This window comes from Molothrus ater, chromosome 17, assembly GCF_012460135.2.
Source record: "Molothrus ater isolate BHLD 08-10-18 breed brown headed cowbird chromosome 17, BPBGC_Mater_1.1, whole genome shotgun sequence".
NCBI lineage: Eukaryota > Metazoa > Chordata > Aves > Passeriformes > Icteridae > Molothrus > Molothrus ater.
In genome coordinates, this window is record NC_050494.2 from 6,554,267 (window position 1) to 6,572,927 (window position 18,661).

The window sequence follows — 18,661 nt, forward strand, 5'->3', positions numbered from 1 at the left end:
ACAACCTCTCTCCCAAGTCCCTGAACTGGCCTCAGGGTCACCCACAGGAACAGGCTCTTGCTTGGCCTCTGCTTTGGGGCTGCAAAAACAAGGGAAAACTGAGCTTTGAAGAACTGGCACCCCATGCAGCACCATCCTGCCCTTTGCTCCACAGCCTCCCCTCGTTGCAGGCATTTTTGGGGGCTCCTTGCACGGGAAGGGGACACGGTGGGTGCAGGAAAGGCAGGGAGCAGGTTGGCCAGGCAGCAGCTGCTCTCCCTGGATCGCTGTCCAGAAGGCCCCATCTAGTGGTACAGCTTGTGATGAGTTAGTGTGGGGAGCAAAACACGGCAGGTTTTACTGCATCCCTCTGGGTCCTGCCGGTACACGGAGCCTCTGTAGGGGACTATGTATTTAGCTGGGTTTTGGCTTGCTAAACTGAGCAAGGCTTGAAGGGCACGAGGGGTGCCAGCCCCCCTGACCTTGTGTGACCTTGAGATCATCCCCAGCATTCAACAGAGCCTTCCTGACTGCCAGAGGGGCTGGTGTGGGGCTGCCCCATGGGATCTGTGCACAGCCCTGGCAGAAGGTGCCACGGGAGCAGGGTTGTGCTGCTGGCAGTTTGGGAATACTGAATCCAGGGGAGGAATTTCAGAGCTGATGCAAAGATTACAGAGATGAGAGAACAGGAGGATGGAGTCGGTCACGGGACTTTGCAGGCACAGAAGAACCCTCCCTGTTTTAGAAGGAGAGGGTGGAAAAGAGGCTCCAGAAAAGGCTCCATTGATTTTTTTTTCCCCCCAGTGGCCTGATTAAGTGTCTGCCAATGTAAAGCTCAGTTTGGATTCGATTTGGCTTCTGTAAGGCAAGAAAGAAATGTCATTGATGCAGGGTACCCTTCTGCTTCCTGCTTTGGTTTAACTGGTCCTGAAAGCAGAGGGACAGGGACTTGTGCTGCTGGAAAACACCCAGGCTGGCTCTGCTGAGATAGGAAGCAGACAGCTGGGATCTGGCAACAGGAAAGTCCTGGGAGCACTGCAAGTCCACTGGTGCTTTCTCAGAATATTTCAGACATATTCTGTAGATTGACTGGGAACAGATCTAGAGCATCCACACACAGAAAAAATCCCCCAGGCTTGTTGGGGCAGGTAGAGCAGCAGCTGGGAGCAATAGGGCTGCATTCAGCACTGTCTGTACCAGAGCATCTCTACCCATCAATCAAACTAAAGGTGCTGTGCAGGCATTCCCAGAGAAGATGCAGTTTTCCAATAAATCCTGAGGTTTCAGGCAGGCAGCAAAAATAAGTCACTGCGTTATCAGAGTGACATGGATGAGCTGAACTGAGAAGGTTTTGATGGAAACAGTAAGTTTGGGCCCCTCTTAGGGCCCATCATTCACCCCCAGGGGTTGGTCTGTGCTGTGCAAATGTCACCAGCAATGTTCCAGTACATTTGCTGCAAACCTTACAATTGCAGTCAAGAACCAAAATATCTGCCCTTGCTCTGCCACAGGCAGCACTAGATGTGCTTAAACACTGGCAAAAACAGGGGTTCAGGAAGAAAACAAAATGACTGAGTTACTGTCTTTTTTCCCTTTTCCTTCCTCCTTCACTAGCAGTTCTTCCAGTCCTCCACAGGACACTGTGCCCTCAGAACCTGCTCTCAGGCTGTTCCCTCCCACCTGGTGTTCTGGCAACTGAAATTCATTTCTCATCCCTCAATTTCAGGTTATATCTTGGACTAGTTTAACCTCCACGATTTCCCCAATTCCTCCTCTCTCCCTGGACACAGCAGGTGTGTGGCACATTGTTCTGCTCCACAGCTGAAAACGTGCCCTCCAACGCTGCTCATCCATACTGGGTTTATGTAACACCAGCCCAGACACTTCCCAGGGTTCTGCACACTTTATTCAAAACTGCCCCAAGGTGACCTTGAGCAGGCTGCCACTCCACATTTCTACAGAAGGGCCTTGCTATGCCCCTTCATTAGGCTCCAGATGCAGAAAGGAGTGGGGACAACCAATACCAGGCTTAAATAAGAATTTTTGTGCACGTGGAAGAGCTGTGCCTCAGCTTCACACACATAGACTCTGGATCAGGTGAAACAACCCTCTGTCTAGCAACAATTCCCATGGTGTTAAAGAGGGCACAGAACCAAAACATGAATAAAAATAGGAGCAGATACCCACTGCTGAAGCAGAAACACCCTCCAAAAAATAGCAGCAGCAAAGATAGCTGGTACTAAATATTTATGTTTACAAGCAAAGTACATATGATACCAGATTTTCTGTAGGGAGAAAGAAGGGAAAGTGGAGAAAACCCAGAGTGTGTGTGGGTATTGCAGGATAGAGCTGGAAGAGGGAGGTGACAGGAGGAAATGTAGAAATCAGTTACATTTAATTTGAGTAAGAGCAAATACTTCATGCTAAATATATGCATGAAAACTAAGAGCAAAATGAGTTTTAGTTGTATTCTTATGGTTTTTGATTTATTTGGATTTTAAATCTCAGCTTCCTGGACTTGTAAATTTTTGGGATGGTGAGAAGAAAATCTACAGTGATTATCATCTAGAATGTCTGAGCCTTCTCCAGCACAGAATACAAAGCCAACTGTCCACATCTGCTCTTCATCTATTTTTACACAACTGCTTGTGTCTCTTGGCTTGCTGACCACTTATTTTTCAGCATGTAAGTAAAAATTACAGTACTTTACTCAGACATGGTTGTTGAGCATGTACAGCTGACACTGAAACCAGAGTTTTGTTAGTTTTTTTTTTTTAACTAAAAAGGTCTTGAAGGAAGAGGAATATGTGCCAAATTATCCAGACTTTAGGTTGCTGGGTTTTGACAAACATTTATTAATGCGAGTCTCGGCAACAGAATTTTTTATTGCAGTTATTTTCAACCAGCAGGAATGTCATAGCTCTACAGCACAAAGCCAGGATGACACACATCTTGTTCACCCCCTTTCCACACCACTTTGTGTATCAGATGTGCTCAGAAATATCCTGTATAGACGGTTCCACCCTCTCCACTTCTGAGACTGCACAGCCCAAAAAACCTGGTAGCCTGCTCCACTCCCCCCTAAATTATTCCATCTGTAAAGCACAAATAACAAAATATATTTTTACTTCTAAGAGCTTCACTTATCTGCAGAAAAATAGAACTGCTTAAGAGTGAGCGATTTAGATTAAGGAAGGGTCCAAGTACACACGCTCTGGACCTCCCAAAAAAATTGTAAGGAAGAAGCATTCACAACTTGATCCAACTAAAAAAGGAGCCAGCCAGTGTTCAAGGAAAGGAGATTCATCCTATCCAAAATGCTGAATGTCTTCTCATCCTTCTCTCTAGAGCAGGATAAAGAAGATGGAGCTGTAGCTGTGAAACTTTTCTCTAAGTATGGAGGTACATTAAGAATGAACATTCCAAACACATCAAAATATCAGAAAAAAATAGAAGTTTTTTTGGTTTTGTTTGGTTTTTTTCCAAAACATAGTGAAAATAGCATACAGAGCTTCAATATCCACAGCACAAACCAAAAACCAGAGCTCATTTGATCTAGAGTGCTTTTGTTAAGGTATTCAGAGACTTTAGTGCATTCTTTTTAGAACTAAGCTCAGAAACTATATTTAATTTTTCATTTTATTAGAAAACTAAACTGTATGAGGCAAAGAAACATTTAATCAAACACACAACAGTGAAAACATGGCACTGAGAAGGCAGTTAGCCCAACCATTGTATCAAACTCTGCTTCAGGATTCTCTATTGCTTACAGTCAAGTATACATCATCTCTGCCATGTGAGACATTTTCTTGGGAATATATAAGTAGTACTCCATGTACCCCGAAAGATCTTCAATAGTCACATCATCCACAAAGGCTCGAGCTTGCTCAGAACAAGACCTGGGAGAGCTTGCTGAGGCTGTGCCAGAGGGAGATCTGTTGTGGAGGGAGTGGGCATGGACTCCCAGGACAGCCCTCTCGCACTCGGACAGGACGCTGCGCAGGCCGGAGAAGGAGTACACCTGCATGCTGCGCCACTGCTGGCACTGGCACTTCCTGTCCCTGCAGGGGCACTGCCTGCCCTTGCTGAGCATGGATAAGGACTGGAAATCTGAGGTTTGCAAGCTGTTCTCAAAGGATGAGGAGAGAGCAGGGCAATTCTCCCCCAGCTGTTGCAAAGGCTCTTCGGCGGTGAAAGCTTCCAACGGTTCAGTTCTGTCGTTACTGGCCTCAAGGTGAGAATCCTGCCCGTCCTTTGTACCATGTTCTGCTGGGACAAAAACATCTGAGCTGATGACACCCTTGGAAGTGTCTGCCTGGGGTTTGTGTTTCAGCTGGCTGTTGGCTTTCATGTTGCAATAGGTGAACTTGGGAGGGTGCAGGACCGGAGACTTGGAGCGCCGGCGCCGCGGGACCCTCGCTGATCCTCGGGAGGGCTTTCTCACACACCTGCAGGGTTCAACAGGTGAGCAAGTGGGTAACTCCAGAATCTACACTACAGCTCAGGAAGCTCTAAAATGTGATTAAAAACATTTTACAAGGTTATTTTTCGTTTAGAAGTACCAGATGACTGGACACTTACAATCTCGGACACAAACCGTGGAGGACTCTGAAGAAATTCGGGTTCCCCCAAAGGAAAGATACATACAAGGAACCCTTACTCAAGGTGCTTCCCCCCAAGTCTTCTGCCTTAAGCAAATGATACCCTGTCATCCCAAATTGAACTGTAGTGCAGAACCTTGTTGGAGCTGCTGGCAGAGTCACACTGAATCTCCAGGTACTTCAAAAGCAATAAAAGAATCCAAGAGTGAGGTGAGAGGGGGTTGCAAAGGTTTAAGACTTGCAGAAAAGTATTATTGATGATATCAACAGGAAAGAAAGTTTTAGGAACCCTCTCTCAGAGAAGATGCAATATTGTTTTTAAAGACTTTGATGAAATCAAAGAACAACATATCAGTTATGGAAACATTTTGTGATAGAAAGGAAAGATATCTTGAAGCAACTAATTAACAACAAGTGGCAGTGAAAGCAGCCTGTAACTGTTCAATGTGTCATGTTTTACCCATGCCATGCTTCCTTGGAGCTGACAGGCTGCTGCTTGGCTCCATCCATGGCTGCTCTTGTCACTGTTCTGAGAATGGTCCCGTCGCCCACGGACAGAGCTGCAATACATCTGGGTAAAAAGGGAAATGCCACATCACAGAAATGCCTGAACACACGGCTCCAGAGGCCCACATCCAGCCTCTGTGCTTTGGATGCTCAGCTAAGCCCATCAAATTTGCTACCTCTGTAGTCAGTGCGTAGAAACAGAGCCTTAGAGAGATTTATACAAGCCCTCTTACTATACTGGCCTGGTCAAGTGCCTAAAGATAGGTGAGATGAAATAAAAGGCAGCCAAAATGCCCAGAGGTTGATGTCATGCCCTATTTGTACCAAAATGACACATTAAAGGAATGTAAACTCGGGTTCCAAACATTCTTGTCAGACAATAGTCATTAAAGACAGTCTCCTACTCCTCTGAAATGCAAAGCCAGGCACCTGGAGCAGCAGGCTGAGGGGGAGTTGCTGGAGAAGTGGAGGAGGTACAACAGGCAAGGACAGATTACCGATTTATTTAGTTCTCATTAAATTTTTGAGATAAGCATGGAATGAAAAAAGCATCTGACCCTAGAGGTCTAGATGACAAACATAAATGCCTCAGCACATGAATCTCTATTTATAATTATGATGGCTGCAGGTGTGATTTGGAACACAGGAAATTTTAAGAAATGAGGCTGAAATTCAGCAAAGAGCCCAAATACTCTGCCCAAAGTTGATCTTAACGGATTAGTCACAAGATTTGAGCTGTTCACAACACATGCCTGCAAAACAAGATCTTTTTATGCCTAAGATGTCATCAGGAATCAACCAGAAGCCCACACAGTCTGCCAGTGGTACTACATCAGAAGTGTTATGATTAATAACCATAGTTCCTTGATAGAGAACAGCTATTTTTTTCCACATTGCTCAGAAGACACCCTGAAGTAGAGGGAACGAGGAGCAAAGCAAAATATATTTCCCCATGCAGAGGAAGTCCTGAATTCACAGTGTTGATGGCTGTGGGGATGAATTCACAAGGCAACACTGTCAACACATAACTTCCTCTTGTGTTTGTAAATTCCTAAAAGACTTCAAATGAACTGTCTTAGAGTGTTAGACAGCATAATTTTATCAGCTCTTACACTACATATTATCAGCACACCCAGTATCTTACTGAGTAAGTTTTTATAGTAAGAATGTTTGCAGATTCCACAAAATCCCCTGAAATCAGAAATGCTTAGAGTTCATATTTAGCCTGGCCCTTCCCAGTGACACTGGGCTCCCCAGCACACTCTGAGGTGTTGGTGCTGCTGTCCAGACACTTTCCAAGCAAAATTCTCTGCACTAAATAAAGGCTTATAATGTGGCTGCAGACACCAGTGTTTACAGGGACAGACAAACAAATTCTGTGTCACACCAGGTGACCACAGTGACGACAGTTAAAAGTGGGTTCACTGCTTTAGGTGAGTTTTTTCATGTTTCCATGCAGTCACTGTGTGATTTCAGTTGGATATTAGTCAAAATTACTCTGTAATAAACTATTGCTTTGCATATTAGACAGTTATAATGACTGTATTTCATCTGAAGGGATGCAGTTCAGAGAGAGCAAAGAACCTTTCACCAAATGACTTTTTCTTTTTGAAATGTAAAATAATAGAAAAAAATACAAATAGGTAATAAAAACCTGACAAATTACATTGCCTTTTTTGTTGCTCACTTACCCTGCTGCATCCACTCTCAGCTTTTTGAATGCTGTTTGTAGACTCTCCTCCTCTTCATCTTTAGCTTCCAAGTCCATTGATGTGCTCTCAGTGGGTAACCAACCGTGCCATATAGAATAAACTGAAACACAGATATTGGGATTTGATACTGAAGTCTGAACACAGAGGCTCTGTACAAAACTGACTGACACTGTGATGGGTGCTCATTCTTCTGTGGGCAATGTCACTGACCAGACCCACTCTGGGCTTTACACTGGGAACTCCAAAGTCTGAGTTTTTCAGAATAAGCACAGCCTGTGTTAAAAATATCAAAGAGTCTTCTTATCAATGGTTGAATACAGATGCTGGCAACCTGTGTAACTGAGCTGTGAGCATGGCACTTGCAGCAAAGCTTCAGAAAGGTTTCAGGAGTCACAGAATGGTTTAGGATGTCAGGGATCCCTGCAGGTCCCGCTCTCTTGCTCAGGCAGGGCCACCCCACGCTGGTTTCCCAGGACCATGTCCAGGTAGCCTTTGAATAACCCCAAGGAGAAAGACTCCAGAGGCTCCCTGGACAGCGTGTGCTCAGCCACCCTCAGAGAAAAGCTTTTCCTTACGTTCAGACAGCGTTTCAGCGTGTGCCCATGGTGCCCGGTCCGGTCCGCAGGCAGCACCGAGCAAAGCCTGGCTGTACCCTCTGTGCCCACCCTTCAGGCATCTCCCACTCTGCTGAGATCCCTCCCGAGCCCTTTCTCACCGCCAGCAGCGCGGGGCCGGCTGGGCACTGCCCGGCGTGACAGCCCCGCTGGCACGGGCAAGGGGCCGGGACCGGCGCCAGGCCCGAGCCAGGCCCGCGCTGCCCGTGCCCGCCGGAGCCTCCACAGCCGCCCAGCGCCGGCCCCGCTCCGCCCCGTGCCCCGGGGCCTCCCCTCGCCGCCCCGCCAGGAAGACCCGCGGCAGCCCCCCCGTTCCGTCCGTCCGCTCCGTTCCGCTCGGCTCGGCTCCGCTCGCGGGGCGGCCGGGCCGGGGCCGCCACTCACCCTCACCCACCGCCGCCTGCCCGGGGCGCGCAGCACAACAGGACGTGACGTCACCGCCCGCGGGGGCGCGCCCGGCCCCGCCCGCCCCGCCGGGAGCGCGTGCGCGAGCGGCGGCGGTTCCGGGGGGCGGCGGGAGGCGGCGGGTCCGGCCCTGCGGAGCGCGGTGAGTGCCGCTCCCGTCCTTGTGTCCATCTTCATCCTCATCCCCTCCGCGTCCTCATCCCACTCCCCTGCGCGGGTCCCCCTTGCTCCCCCTGAGCGCCGGTGAGCGCCGTCCGGTCCCCGCGGCGAGACCTTCCCGCGCGGTTCCCGCCGCCGCCGGTCCCTCGTGAGGGCGGAGGGCGCCGGGGGAGCCCCGCCGGGCGCGGGCCGGTGCTGAGTCACGGCCCGGGGGTAGCGGCGGGGGCTGCTGGGGCTCCCCGGAGTGCGGGCGGGAAGGGCTGGGGATGGAGCTCCGGGCGGTTCAAAACACAGAATGAAAAAATAGAAAATAGAAATGAAACATACACAAGTTGCTGTCCCGCGGCCCGTGTGCTCCCCCTGGGCCTTGGCCCGGGGTGTGTCCGTCCGTGCCCGTGGTTACTCGCGGGGGATGGAGGTGCCCGAGCCTTGTCCCTGCGCTCGGTGGGCTGGTAGTGCGGTGGTACTGGGAAACAGCCGAAAATCGAATGGAAAAGGAAAGGTGCGTGTTTTCCTGGGAGGTAAAAAACAGTAAGTTTTCAGTGTGTTTTTTGACACGGTAAAGTTTGACTGGTTTTCACAGTAATTGATTTTTTTTTTAATGTGTGTGCTCGTTTGCTGGTGGATTTAAAATACTTAAGCTCATACTTTGTTATCGTTCAGTGAGACTTCTATTTAAATAAATTCTGCATTGTTTTGAGGGTTTGCCGTGTTGGTGATGAAGGGCAACACGATAAACTATTTAGTCTAAAAACTGGTACTCTATTGTGAGTAATGTACAGTGATTTTAAAACTTTCATCCTTCTGCTAAGGCTATAATACAGGAGTTTGCTGTTAAAAACACCCAAACTTATATAGCCTGATTGTTTTTAATTTCAAAGAATCATCTGAGGATGACTTGGGGGCTAAGGAATAAAAGTGAAGTAGAGACTATCTGTTTCACTAGGGCAGTAATATTTGGCCAAGAGAAAATATGCAATAGTAACTTGTTCAGATGAGCATCATGTTGTTAGTGTTTAAGCTTCTTCCTCTCCTGTTTACTCCCTGTCTGACTCATGGGACACCATGTGCCTTGAAATTGTTATGCTGCATTATCCTTGTGTGTGTGTGTCATAATAGCTGTGTGCAATCCAGGCAGAATCACAGCACTGAGAGCAGCCAGAGCAGCAGTGGGGAGGGAGAGCTGCCACCTCCAACTGCAATGAGAGGGAGCAGAGATTTCCCCCATCCCTCTGCATGAGTAACTGAGCTGCAGAGCTTCTGACAAAAAAGATCTCAGTGAAGAGAGAGTTCTTTTCCTTGCTACAAAAAAAAACCCTTGTGCAGGGCTTTGTACTTCCTTTTGCTGAAGCTCATGAGGTTCCTGTTGAGGTCCCACTGGTGTTTCAGCCGTTCATCCCAGTTTGGTGGCATCAGCAGATGTGGTGAGGTTCTCCTGCCACAGCACCCAGGTCATTAATGAAGGACTGGACAGTCCTGCCCCTGGGGTACACCACTGGGCCTGACCTCCAGCAAACCCAAAGAGCATCAAATTTAGAAAGATTTGAGGTCCTTTGTAGCTAGACTAAATGATGGCCAGGGTAGATTAAAAAAAAAACCAGCCTTTTTTTTTTAATTTAAAGCAAGGCTTTCAATTTGCTTTTTGCATTTGTTTGCATTTGTACTTGTTCACAAGCTGATACTGGTAAATTTTAACAACTATTTGTAACCATAATACCATGTTCTGATAGGACTGTGTAGCTGTTGCTGGGACCTAGACATAAGGTCAAAAAGTTTTGTTTGGCTTAAAACTTATCTTGTTTTTAAAAAAAAAATCTCTTGGTTTGGGTTTTTTTTCAAGTGTATGAGTAACACTGAATCCCAAATTTGGAAAGAAGAGTTGTAGAAGGTTGACTATTTCTAATAGTGTTGTTCCTTCTCACTTTCACCTCTTCTGCAATTATTCTGATATCACTGTAAGACAAAAGAAGAGTCTGGTTGGGCTGTAATGTATGTGCAAGATGCTGTTGACACTAAATTTGATTTTGAATTGTTAATTCACCTGCAGTTGTACAAGAGACTGTTCATTTCATTCTTGGGTACCATAAAGCTTGTTCTGAGTCAGCTCTCAAAAATGTGCTACTAGAATGACCTCAGCTTTGTGTGCTCAGTGTGCTATTTTGAGTTTATTTTCACGTATTATGGTGCTGCTGGGCAACTAATGTTTTTAACAAGGATTTGGCCCTTATTTTCATGTATCTTTTTTCTGATTGTAGCAGTACATCGTAATTCCATCACCTCCTGGCCATCCCAATGATGAAATCAGAAGCTAAGGATGGAGAAGAGGAAAGCCTGCAGACAGCATTCAAAAAGCTGAGGGTTGACACAGCTGGGTGAGTAACAGCACAGGAAGGGACAGACATAACATCTTACAAATGGACTCCAAGGGAACACCCTTGCTGTGAAATTTGAGGGAATGAGGTAATTGCAGAAGGTTAGGCAAAGAAAGCTTTCATTGTAGTTAAACAGACTGAAATAAATTCACTACCTGCAGACTGCACTTCTTAAGGAATTGTAAATTGATTGCTGTAAGCTTGCAGCAGGTTTGAAAGAAACCTCACAATCATGATCAGCTCACAAAGGGCTTGAAGTGAATTTTGGCATGAGTCTGGCTGCCAGAGGTTACCAGTGCTAGAGTCCATAGGACTAGAACTCTGCTGTTGAAGTTAGCATATTATTCTCATGACAGGCCTTCAGAACCATGGTAAAGTCACATCTTTTCCCAGGAGAGAGACTTTCTTTCCATGTCAGTAAGGGAGAGATAGTTAGATTCAGTGCACGATTCCCACACAAACTATTTTCATTGCTGTCACAAAATTTCTATTAATAACCAGAATGACTAAATGGGAAAGAATGCTTTTTGTGTTGCCTTGGTTTGTGGAGATCTGTCACGTGGCACTTACCTTCACTGTCCCAGGTGGCAGAACACAAGCACCACATGTCTTCTGTTGGTAATGATAATTTTTACCTGAAATTAATTAAAGGAAGGCTTCCATATAATGTTTTTTTCTGCTGACAAATGTGCACCATTGTATATTACCTGTAGAATCTGGGATCCCATAAGCTGTTGTCAGTGATGCAATTACACTGTCACTGAAATGAAAGGGCAGGTAAGGCAGCATCAACATGGTAACTAGAATTAGCACAGAACTGAGATTGTGAGTAGATGGGCTTCTAAAGTTATCTTTTGTTTAAGTAATTAAACTCATTAGTAATGAATTACCTCTAATTTCTTCAGTATCTCTAATACCATCGTCCAGCTGGGCATATTTGATTACTTTGAGTTTTTACTGATGCCTTTTGATCTTATGTTCTGTATTCATTGTCCTTCAAATGGAAATTAGTTTGATTAATAGTTTGGATTCTCTTAACCCCATCCTAGATCAGTGTGTGGGGACCTAATTTCCCTTTTCAGGGAATTTGTCCTGTTTACAAACTGATTTAGCATAGGATTTGGAAAATAATTTTCTTGGGACTTCCAGTGTAATATGTGATGTCACAGCTTGAAAGAATTGTTCTGGGATTATTGTGAGTCCTTCAAAATGGGGATGTGGAATGAATTCATAGCACCAGAAAATTTACTAAATGTGCTAGGGCCCCTGCCTTGAATAGAAACTGAAGGACTGACACAACTCTGTGGCTCAAATGATTCAACTTGCAGGAGTATGAAGAGTTTTAGCTTATGTTGACAGGCTATGTTAGACAGAGGCTTAAGTGTTCTTCAGCTAAACAAAGTCTATTTATGTCCAAAGAACATTTATTTTTAGGAAAGAATGGCTTATTTGTCTCTGGAAAAAGAGCCGTGTTTCTTCAGTGGTGGTGTTCCTGCCTTCCCCTGTCCTGGGAAGCTGAGATTTGGCCATTGTGTGTGTTTGTCACTGACACGTGGGGCTGGCTCTGCGGTGCTGAACGGCGTCCCTCGGTCAAAGGGTCTGTTACACAAACCTTGGGGATGGGAGTGTGCCAACACTCATCCTTCAGCACTCATCCTTCTGATGTGGGTCTTTGTGGGCAGGTCTTTGAAGATGTATTCTAAATGGTTTGGAGCACTATTTTCTGGCAGAAAAGATGGACAAGGGTTTATTTTCATATTCGTAACGCTAACCAGAGCAGGCTGTTAACTCTTCATTCTGTCTCTCACAGATGTACCACTTCTCTCTCTGTGGGTGATGGGACAAGTCCCAGAGCAATAGTTAGAACAGTGGCAGATGAAACCAAACCTAAGAATGTGTGTGCTTCTAAGGAAACCTGGCATGGGTAAGAGAAGCTTGGGATTATCAGACTATTTCAAATGATACTGCATTGAAAAGGAATACTAAGTAGACAGTTTCTAGTTGGTGTCCCTCTAAACAAGAGACCTGAATTGTCTTTACCAGAGAACTTTATAAAATACGGCAGCTTTTTGTCTTCATATATGACTGCTGTTCTTTACAGTTACGTGAAGTGAAAGGAAATGCTGGTCACCTGTAGGTGGCTAAACGTTGTAGATATTTCTCAATGCAAATGTGAGCTGCTGGTTTTGAATCAGACAATCATGAATGCATCTCTTTCAATCATTGTTTGACAATGCAGAAGCTGTCATTGTGCCTTGGGAACTAGATTAAAAAAATAATTGGTTTCTAGAGTATCTCTACAGAACTTCATGCTCATCTGAAGCAAAACCATCCTTTGCCCTTGATTCATTAGTTTTGTGCTCTTGTCTTGTGCTTTGTCCTTCTTTTAGTGATTCTTTTGTCATGTCTCACAAGCTTTACTCATTTTTTGACCTTTAAAGCCCACTCTCTGAGATGCACTTCCATGATCTTCCTTTTATATTTTATACAACTGCTTGTCTAGAACTGAGTCAAATTCCAAGACAGCAGATTACATTGAGCAAATACTCCAAACCTAAAGCTTCTGCATGCAATATAAATACAGGAGAGATTTTGCCCAGTGTTACTTATAACCCAACAATAATTATTTTGGTGAATCTTCATTCCCTTTGTGCCTTTTCCTGGCAGGTCTGTAAAGAAGCCCTCGAGAGGAGTTGTGAGAACCCAGCGTCGCAGGCGTTCCAAGTCTCCAATTCTTCACCCTCCAAAGTTTATCCACTGCAGCACAAAATCACATTCCACATGCAGCCAGCTGGTGCAGAAGAGCCAGGCTGATGCCCAGGAGGACAGCAGTGGGTTTGGGGTGCCAGTCCCAAAGGAAGCTTGTGCACACGAACACTGCAGTGTCACTCCGGACGTTGGCCACAAGGGAGCTGACGAACCTTTGGGAGTTTCTGTTGCACGGCTGACATCAGAGAACACACAGGAGACCTCTCCAGCTGCAGCTTCTCCAGCATCCAAAACAAGCCTAAAGACTACAGAGCTTTCTGACTTCCAGTCTGTGTCCAAGCTGACCACGAGTGAGCCGTGCGCATGTGCAGGTAAAGCCTGCCAGTGCAAACTGTGGCAAGATATGGAAGTGTACAAATTCTCTGGCTTGCAGAACACCCTCCCTCTGGCACCTGATAGAACGGTTTGTGAGGATCACTCCCAGCCCTTGCCATCAAGAACTCCCTCAAGTTCCCCACGCTCTTGCTCTGAGCAAGCCAGGGCCTTTGTGGATGATGTGACAATTGAAGATCTTTCGGGGTACATGGAGTATTACTTGTATATTCCAAAGAAAATGTCTCACATGGCAGAGATGATGTACACCTGACAGCAAGGAGCACTAAAACCAGAAGGGTGGCTGGTTGAAGTCTGCCCTCAGGCACATCATGTGAATATGCAACCCACTCCCTGCTCACTGTGCTTGCAATAAAAACACTTCTTTGTTGATTATTTATGTTGATTGTTTATGTTGATTATTTAAGCTGGACAGTTTAGTTTCAGCATTATAATTTAAGCTTGGAATAGATAATGTGGTAAATGAAGTTAGAGTGTACCTACCCATACTTAAGAGACCCAACACTCTAATTCTACTTTGGTTCCAAAATCCTCTTTTTGCTTTGTTGGAGAGGAGTCACTAGATTGCTCAGTGATTAGAGCTCTTCTTGTGAGACACCTGGTGTCATTCAACTCCTTTGAAATCACTTTGACCTCAGGTTGTAAGACTCAGGCTTGTGGTTTTGGATGCTTGTGCCTCTGATTTTATTTCATAAAGGAGTGTGACCATCTCCTACTCTCCCCTAGGTACTTTTACTGGAAAAGTGGAAAGCAAACCTTTCACTGAATTTCTAACAGGCCTTAGAGACTTGTGTGCAAGAGAAACACCCTGCATTCTTCAGGGAAGTTGCTGCTGTGGTTAACCAAAGGAAAAGGGAGGGCATGGGCTCTGCTCACTGTATTTGTTATGGTGAGCAAACCAGAATTTGCTCACTTCAGTGGTCTTAATTCATACACTGTCTGTCACTTCTGGGTTTTTTTAGCTTCTTTTTTAGCCTGCTCTATAGGACCAAGTATTACCCTTCCTTCAGGCATTAAAACCCATAGACTGGAGTGAACAGTTGTCAGTTTTAGGGGAATCTTAAGCACTCTCTCCACTCCAGTCCTGCTAAACCATCATCATTTTAGCTGCCCTATCCAGCTTTGCATTCTCCTGGAATTGACTGCTTCAGAAGCAAGCAGCTCTCTATACATGATGGTGTGCATCAGCACAGTGTCTCTTTTATGAGTGTCCAGCAAAGGAGCATCCCATCAAATATTATAATTTGTTGAGGGTAAGAAGAATTGTGTTTGGTTTGTCTTTACTATTTGTGGTACCTCAATTTTCTGAGGTGTAAGATGTGGAGATGGAATGGAGACAAACATTTTCCTGCAAAATAATTTAGTATTTCTCTTGGGGATTTTTTGCAATTTCTGTGGCAGCACCTGGTGTCTCAGAACAAGTGGCCATGTAAGTTTACCTGTTTTGCCAGTTCTGAAATGTCACCTGCACCATGCAAAACATATCTGTGTCCCACATCTCCTCCTGTGCTCTGCAATAGCTGCACTTCTGCCACCTGTGTTCTGAAGTCAAGGCAATTTTTTGGTGAATATTGTCTACAAAACTGGGCTACAAAGTGCAGAATGACTTTATTTCTCAAATAATTATTCTTAACTGCTCTCAAATGCAAATTCCAACCACAGCAGTGTCGTGGGGCTGAAAGTGCCTTTCAAGAGTGCGCTGCTTTTAGCACTTCATTCATTAGTGACCACAGACCTGTACTGCAGGGTTTAGGATTGCACTGTCCACTGCTCAGTACTGTGTTAAAGTGGATTGAAATCCAGAGATGTAAAAATAGTAGAAAAATGTGAGCTGGTGCTGACTGAGAAGGGATGAGCAGTGCCACTAGAGGTCAGCCCCAGGCTGGGGCTGGCTGCTGCAGCAGGCTCAGTCTTCAGGGAAAATGGGAATTTTTCTGCCAAAATGAAGAAATAAGAGCAGCTCTTATTTCTTTGGTGCCTCTTATTTCTGTGTGGTGCCTTTGTGCACACAGACTGTCAGTGCTTTCTGAAGTTTGTGTGGGTTTGTTGGTGGTCAACAAAAGCTCTTTAAATGCCAAAATCTGCATAAGTTATTAATGTTTAAACAAAGTGTGCCATCAGTTCACAACTGTGCTGTGCAATTAGGAAAAGTTGCTAAGTAAATAATTACATAGTCCTGAACTTGGCATCCTCTTGGGACAGTTACGACATCTTTGGGTTTGTAAGTGCTGGAACACCGTGGAATAGAAGCCCGTGAGTTGCAGCAACCGCTGCCTTAACGCTTTCTCTTCTGTTACCACAAGTTGTTTTCAGATGTTTTGGTCTTCACAGAAACCATAAAGCAAAACCTTCTGGTTTTGCTTTGAGAAAATGTGAATTTATGGCCTTTAATCATGCAGCCAGAACCTTGAAAACTTGCCTAAGCAGTCTAAAAACTTAGTTTAAAACAACAAAAAAAATTAACTCGAGCCAATTTCAAAATCTGACTTATTTTTAAAGAAGGCTTTAGAGGGCTGGTTCTGCCAAGTGGCACTTTTGAGTCATGTTGGAGTCCGTTACCAAAGAGCTCATTCCTTCCTGTGGCTGAATAAAAGTGAAGCCCTTTGTAATTAACTTTCTAACTTGGTCCTTCTCACCTGTGCCTGCAGGTGTTCTGTGTTTATGTGCTGTCCATACACAGAGCTTCTCTCACAGTTATATATTGTGTGCTTCCTCTGTACCTTTTCTTCCTAGAAATGCCAATGTGGAGATTGAAAGTTGAAAAACTGAGTCTGAACCCACCACTGTCTGTGGCAGCTTTGCCCCAGTTTGGTGGGATTTTGGGATGTCCCCTGGAAGGGCTGGTAACTCCCCACAGCCCCTGCAGCTTCTCAGCGTGGTGGTCAGTAAGGGATGGTGATTTCTGCAAGGTCTTTCTGGGAGTGTGTTTTTAGGAGTGGGATGGGTGTGCTGGAAGAAGAGAGGGCTTGGATTAGCCTGTTAGCTGGTCTTTCAGTCCCTGTCCTCTGCCATCTACTTGATGACATTATTACACACCAGGTGTCCTGTCACTACTCCCTGTGTCTGCAGCTGTCTACCATCTTTTCCACACACAGACTGAATTATGCTGCTGGCTGTTAAACCTAAGGAAATTTGGGGATTTTGTTGTTTGGGACAGAGGGGTAAATGACTACTGCTGAACTTCTTTCACTGCCCCTAAAGCAGCTCTGGAAGGTCTCTTTGGGAGTAGCAGAGGGGCTGAGTGAGTGTTGGCTGCACTCGGTGACGGCTGTGCTCTCACTGCCTGTCCCACCTCTGCCCAGTTACACACGGTGCGAGTGACCCGGCCCCGGGTGCTCCGGCCCCGCATCCCGCGGGGCTGCGGCGGAGCGGGACAGCGGCTGCCGGCCCGGGGGAGCGGCGGCCCCTTCCCAGGCTCTATTTTAAGCAGACATTTACTTTCCCAGCCTCTTCTCCGCCTGGATCCCTGCCCGGGGCGGGGGACGGCGGGGGGGGTGGGATGTGTCTCTCCCCTCCTTCATAAAAGGGCCCCGAGGCGGGGGCCGGGCTCCAGGGGGGTTATTTTTGGGAGCAGCTCCTGGGATCCGATGGCCTTGTTAGGGCAGCGCTGACCTTTCTCCCGGCGGGGGAGGAGAGCGGGACGGGACGGGGCGGGCGGCGGCGGCCGGGCGGGGGAGAGCGGCGAGCTCGGGACCCCCATCCCTGCCCCTGCCGCGGGGCTCGGGACCCCCATCCCTGCCCCTGCCGCGGGGCTCGGGACCCCCATCCCTGCCCCTGCCGCGGGGCGGCTCCCCGGGCGGCCCATGCCCGTGCCCGCGGGGCAGGTAGCGGCGCGGAGCGGCTGCCCCTACGGGGGGGCTGGAGCTCGGCCCGCCCTTCTCCCCTCCCTCTCGTCCAATTTCTCTCTCCTCCCGTGCCCCAGCCCCTCGGCCGGGCCAGGCGAGGCAGGAGCGGCCGCTCTCGGCGCCCAGCCCGTTCCCTCCGGGGATGCAGGAGCCCCGGAGCGCTGCCCCTGGGAACGCTGCCCGGCTGAGGGGCACCGGAGGGCACCATGAGCGGCGGCAGGTTTGATTTCGATGATGGAGGCGCCTATTGCGGGGGCTGGGAGGGGGGCAAAGCCCACGGGCACGGCATCTGCACCGGCCCCAAGGGCCAGGGCGAGTACTCGGGCTCCTGGAACTACGGCTTCGAGGTGGTGGGCATATACACGTGGCCCAGCGGCAACACCTACGAAGGCTACTGGTCCCAAGGCAAGAGGCACGGGCTGGGAATCGAGACCAAAGGACGGTGGGTTTACAGAGGAGAGTGGACCCATGGCTTTAAGGGACGGTACGGCGCCAGGCAGAGCATGAGCAGCGGAGCCAAGTACGAGGGTACATGGAACAATGGCCTGCAGGATGGCTACGGCACCGAGACCTACGCTGACGGAGGTAAGGGTGGCTCCAGAGGAATGGGAGGGGGATGAACAGTGTCACACCCAGCCCGTGACAACAGAGGTTGCATCTTGGCTGATGAAGGGCTCACCTGGTCCTGTTCCCACTAGACAGACACAGTGTCCTACAATGAGCCATTGGGGCGCTTCAGTCAAGAAGGGGAGCTTGGGCTGCAGCCATCTCATCCATGTGTGCGTGCCCCAATTTTCCCAGTTGGGCACAGAATGCGCAGCTCACTCTCAGTGGACATGAGAGAGGAGCAGCAGGAGCACTGCCCCAAGCTGCCCTTAAGTGTCTGTTTAGGCAGTTAGCACCTACCAACTTGATTGTGTGTAGTCTTTGACTCCTGGTTCCACAGGGACTGGTTATTGCAGCTTCTGGCTGAACCAACCCAGAAATCCCCAGCTGGTGCAGCATGGCAGCGAGTTGTGAATGTTCTCCTGTCGGATATGAGCCACCCACAGCATCCCAGCACGCCTTCCCTATGCATCAACACTGCCTGCATGCCTCTGACGGGCTGCCTGCACATCTGCTTTGCCAAAGAGTTTTGATTGAGTCTGTCTAAGCTGTTTAGAATATGTAGCCACACATATTCCCCAAAATCCCTTTGGTTATTTGGGAGGTTTCAACCTCCGCTACTATACAGCTACACTATGTAGTCAGATATTTGTTGTGCTCTGTTAAATGCTCAGTCTAATTGTGTTCTTGCATTAGTGGCAATTCTGGGGTTAGAAACATTGCAAGAATTTCTGTGCAAGTAATTTAGTAGCTCTTCAG

At 47.3% G+C, this 18,661-nt stretch overlaps 3 protein-coding genes across 6 annotated transcripts in view; 2 read left to right on the forward strand and 1 right to left on the reverse strand.

Moving 5' to 3' along the window:
* Positions 1-2,814: 2,814 nt before the first annotated feature.
* LOC118694614 (oxidative stress-responsive serine-rich protein 1-like) lies at positions 2,815-7,845 on the reverse strand. 3 transcript variants are annotated; one of them, XM_036395769.1, is made up of 4 exons: positions 7,798-7,845; positions 6,779-6,899; positions 5,041-5,151; positions 2,815-4,427 (listed from the first exon to the last, which is right to left on the reverse strand). In XM_036395769.1, exons 2-4 carry the CDS (start codon positions 6,853-6,855, stop codon positions 3,752-3,754), a joined length of 864 nt encoding a protein of 287 aa, XP_036251662.1. In that variant the 5' UTR covers positions 6,856-6,899; positions 7,798-7,845; the 3' UTR covers positions 2,815-3,751. The 3 variants fall into 3 exon arrangements, with proteins under 3 accessions (XP_036251662.1, XP_036251663.1, XP_054372651.1); XM_036395770.2 differs by lacking the exon at positions 7,798-7,845 and adding an exon at positions 7,515-7,647; XM_054516676.1 differs by lacking the exon at positions 7,798-7,845 and having other exon boundaries at positions 6,779-7,483.
* Positions 7,846-8,090: 245 nt separating this feature from the next.
* Positions 8,091-13,830, forward strand: LOC118694778 (oxidative stress-responsive serine-rich protein 1-like). 2 transcript variants are annotated; one of them, XM_036396012.2, is made up of 4 exons: positions 8,091-8,479; positions 10,233-10,349; positions 12,160-12,273; positions 13,017-13,830. In XM_036396012.2, exons 2-4 carry the CDS (start codon positions 10,270-10,272, stop codon positions 13,702-13,704), a joined length of 882 nt encoding a protein of 293 aa, XP_036251905.1. In that variant the 5' UTR covers positions 8,091-8,479; positions 10,233-10,269; the 3' UTR covers positions 13,705-13,830. The 2 variants fall into 2 exon arrangements, with proteins under 2 accessions (XP_036251905.1, XP_054372686.1); XM_054516711.1 differs by lacking the exon at positions 8,091-8,479 and having other exon boundaries at positions 9,815-10,349.
* Positions 13,831-17,447: 3,617 nt separating this feature from the next.
* Positions 17,448-18,661, forward strand: part of JPH2 (junctophilin 2) — a 29,187-nt gene continuing 27,973 nt past the window's right edge. The window contains exon 1 of the mRNA XM_036396024.2: positions 17,448-17,881. Within this exon, the coding sequence (XP_036251917.1) occupies positions 17,503-17,881 (379 nt within the window). The 5' untranslated portion in view covers positions 17,448-17,502. The remainder of the gene's footprint in view (positions 17,882-18,661) is intronic.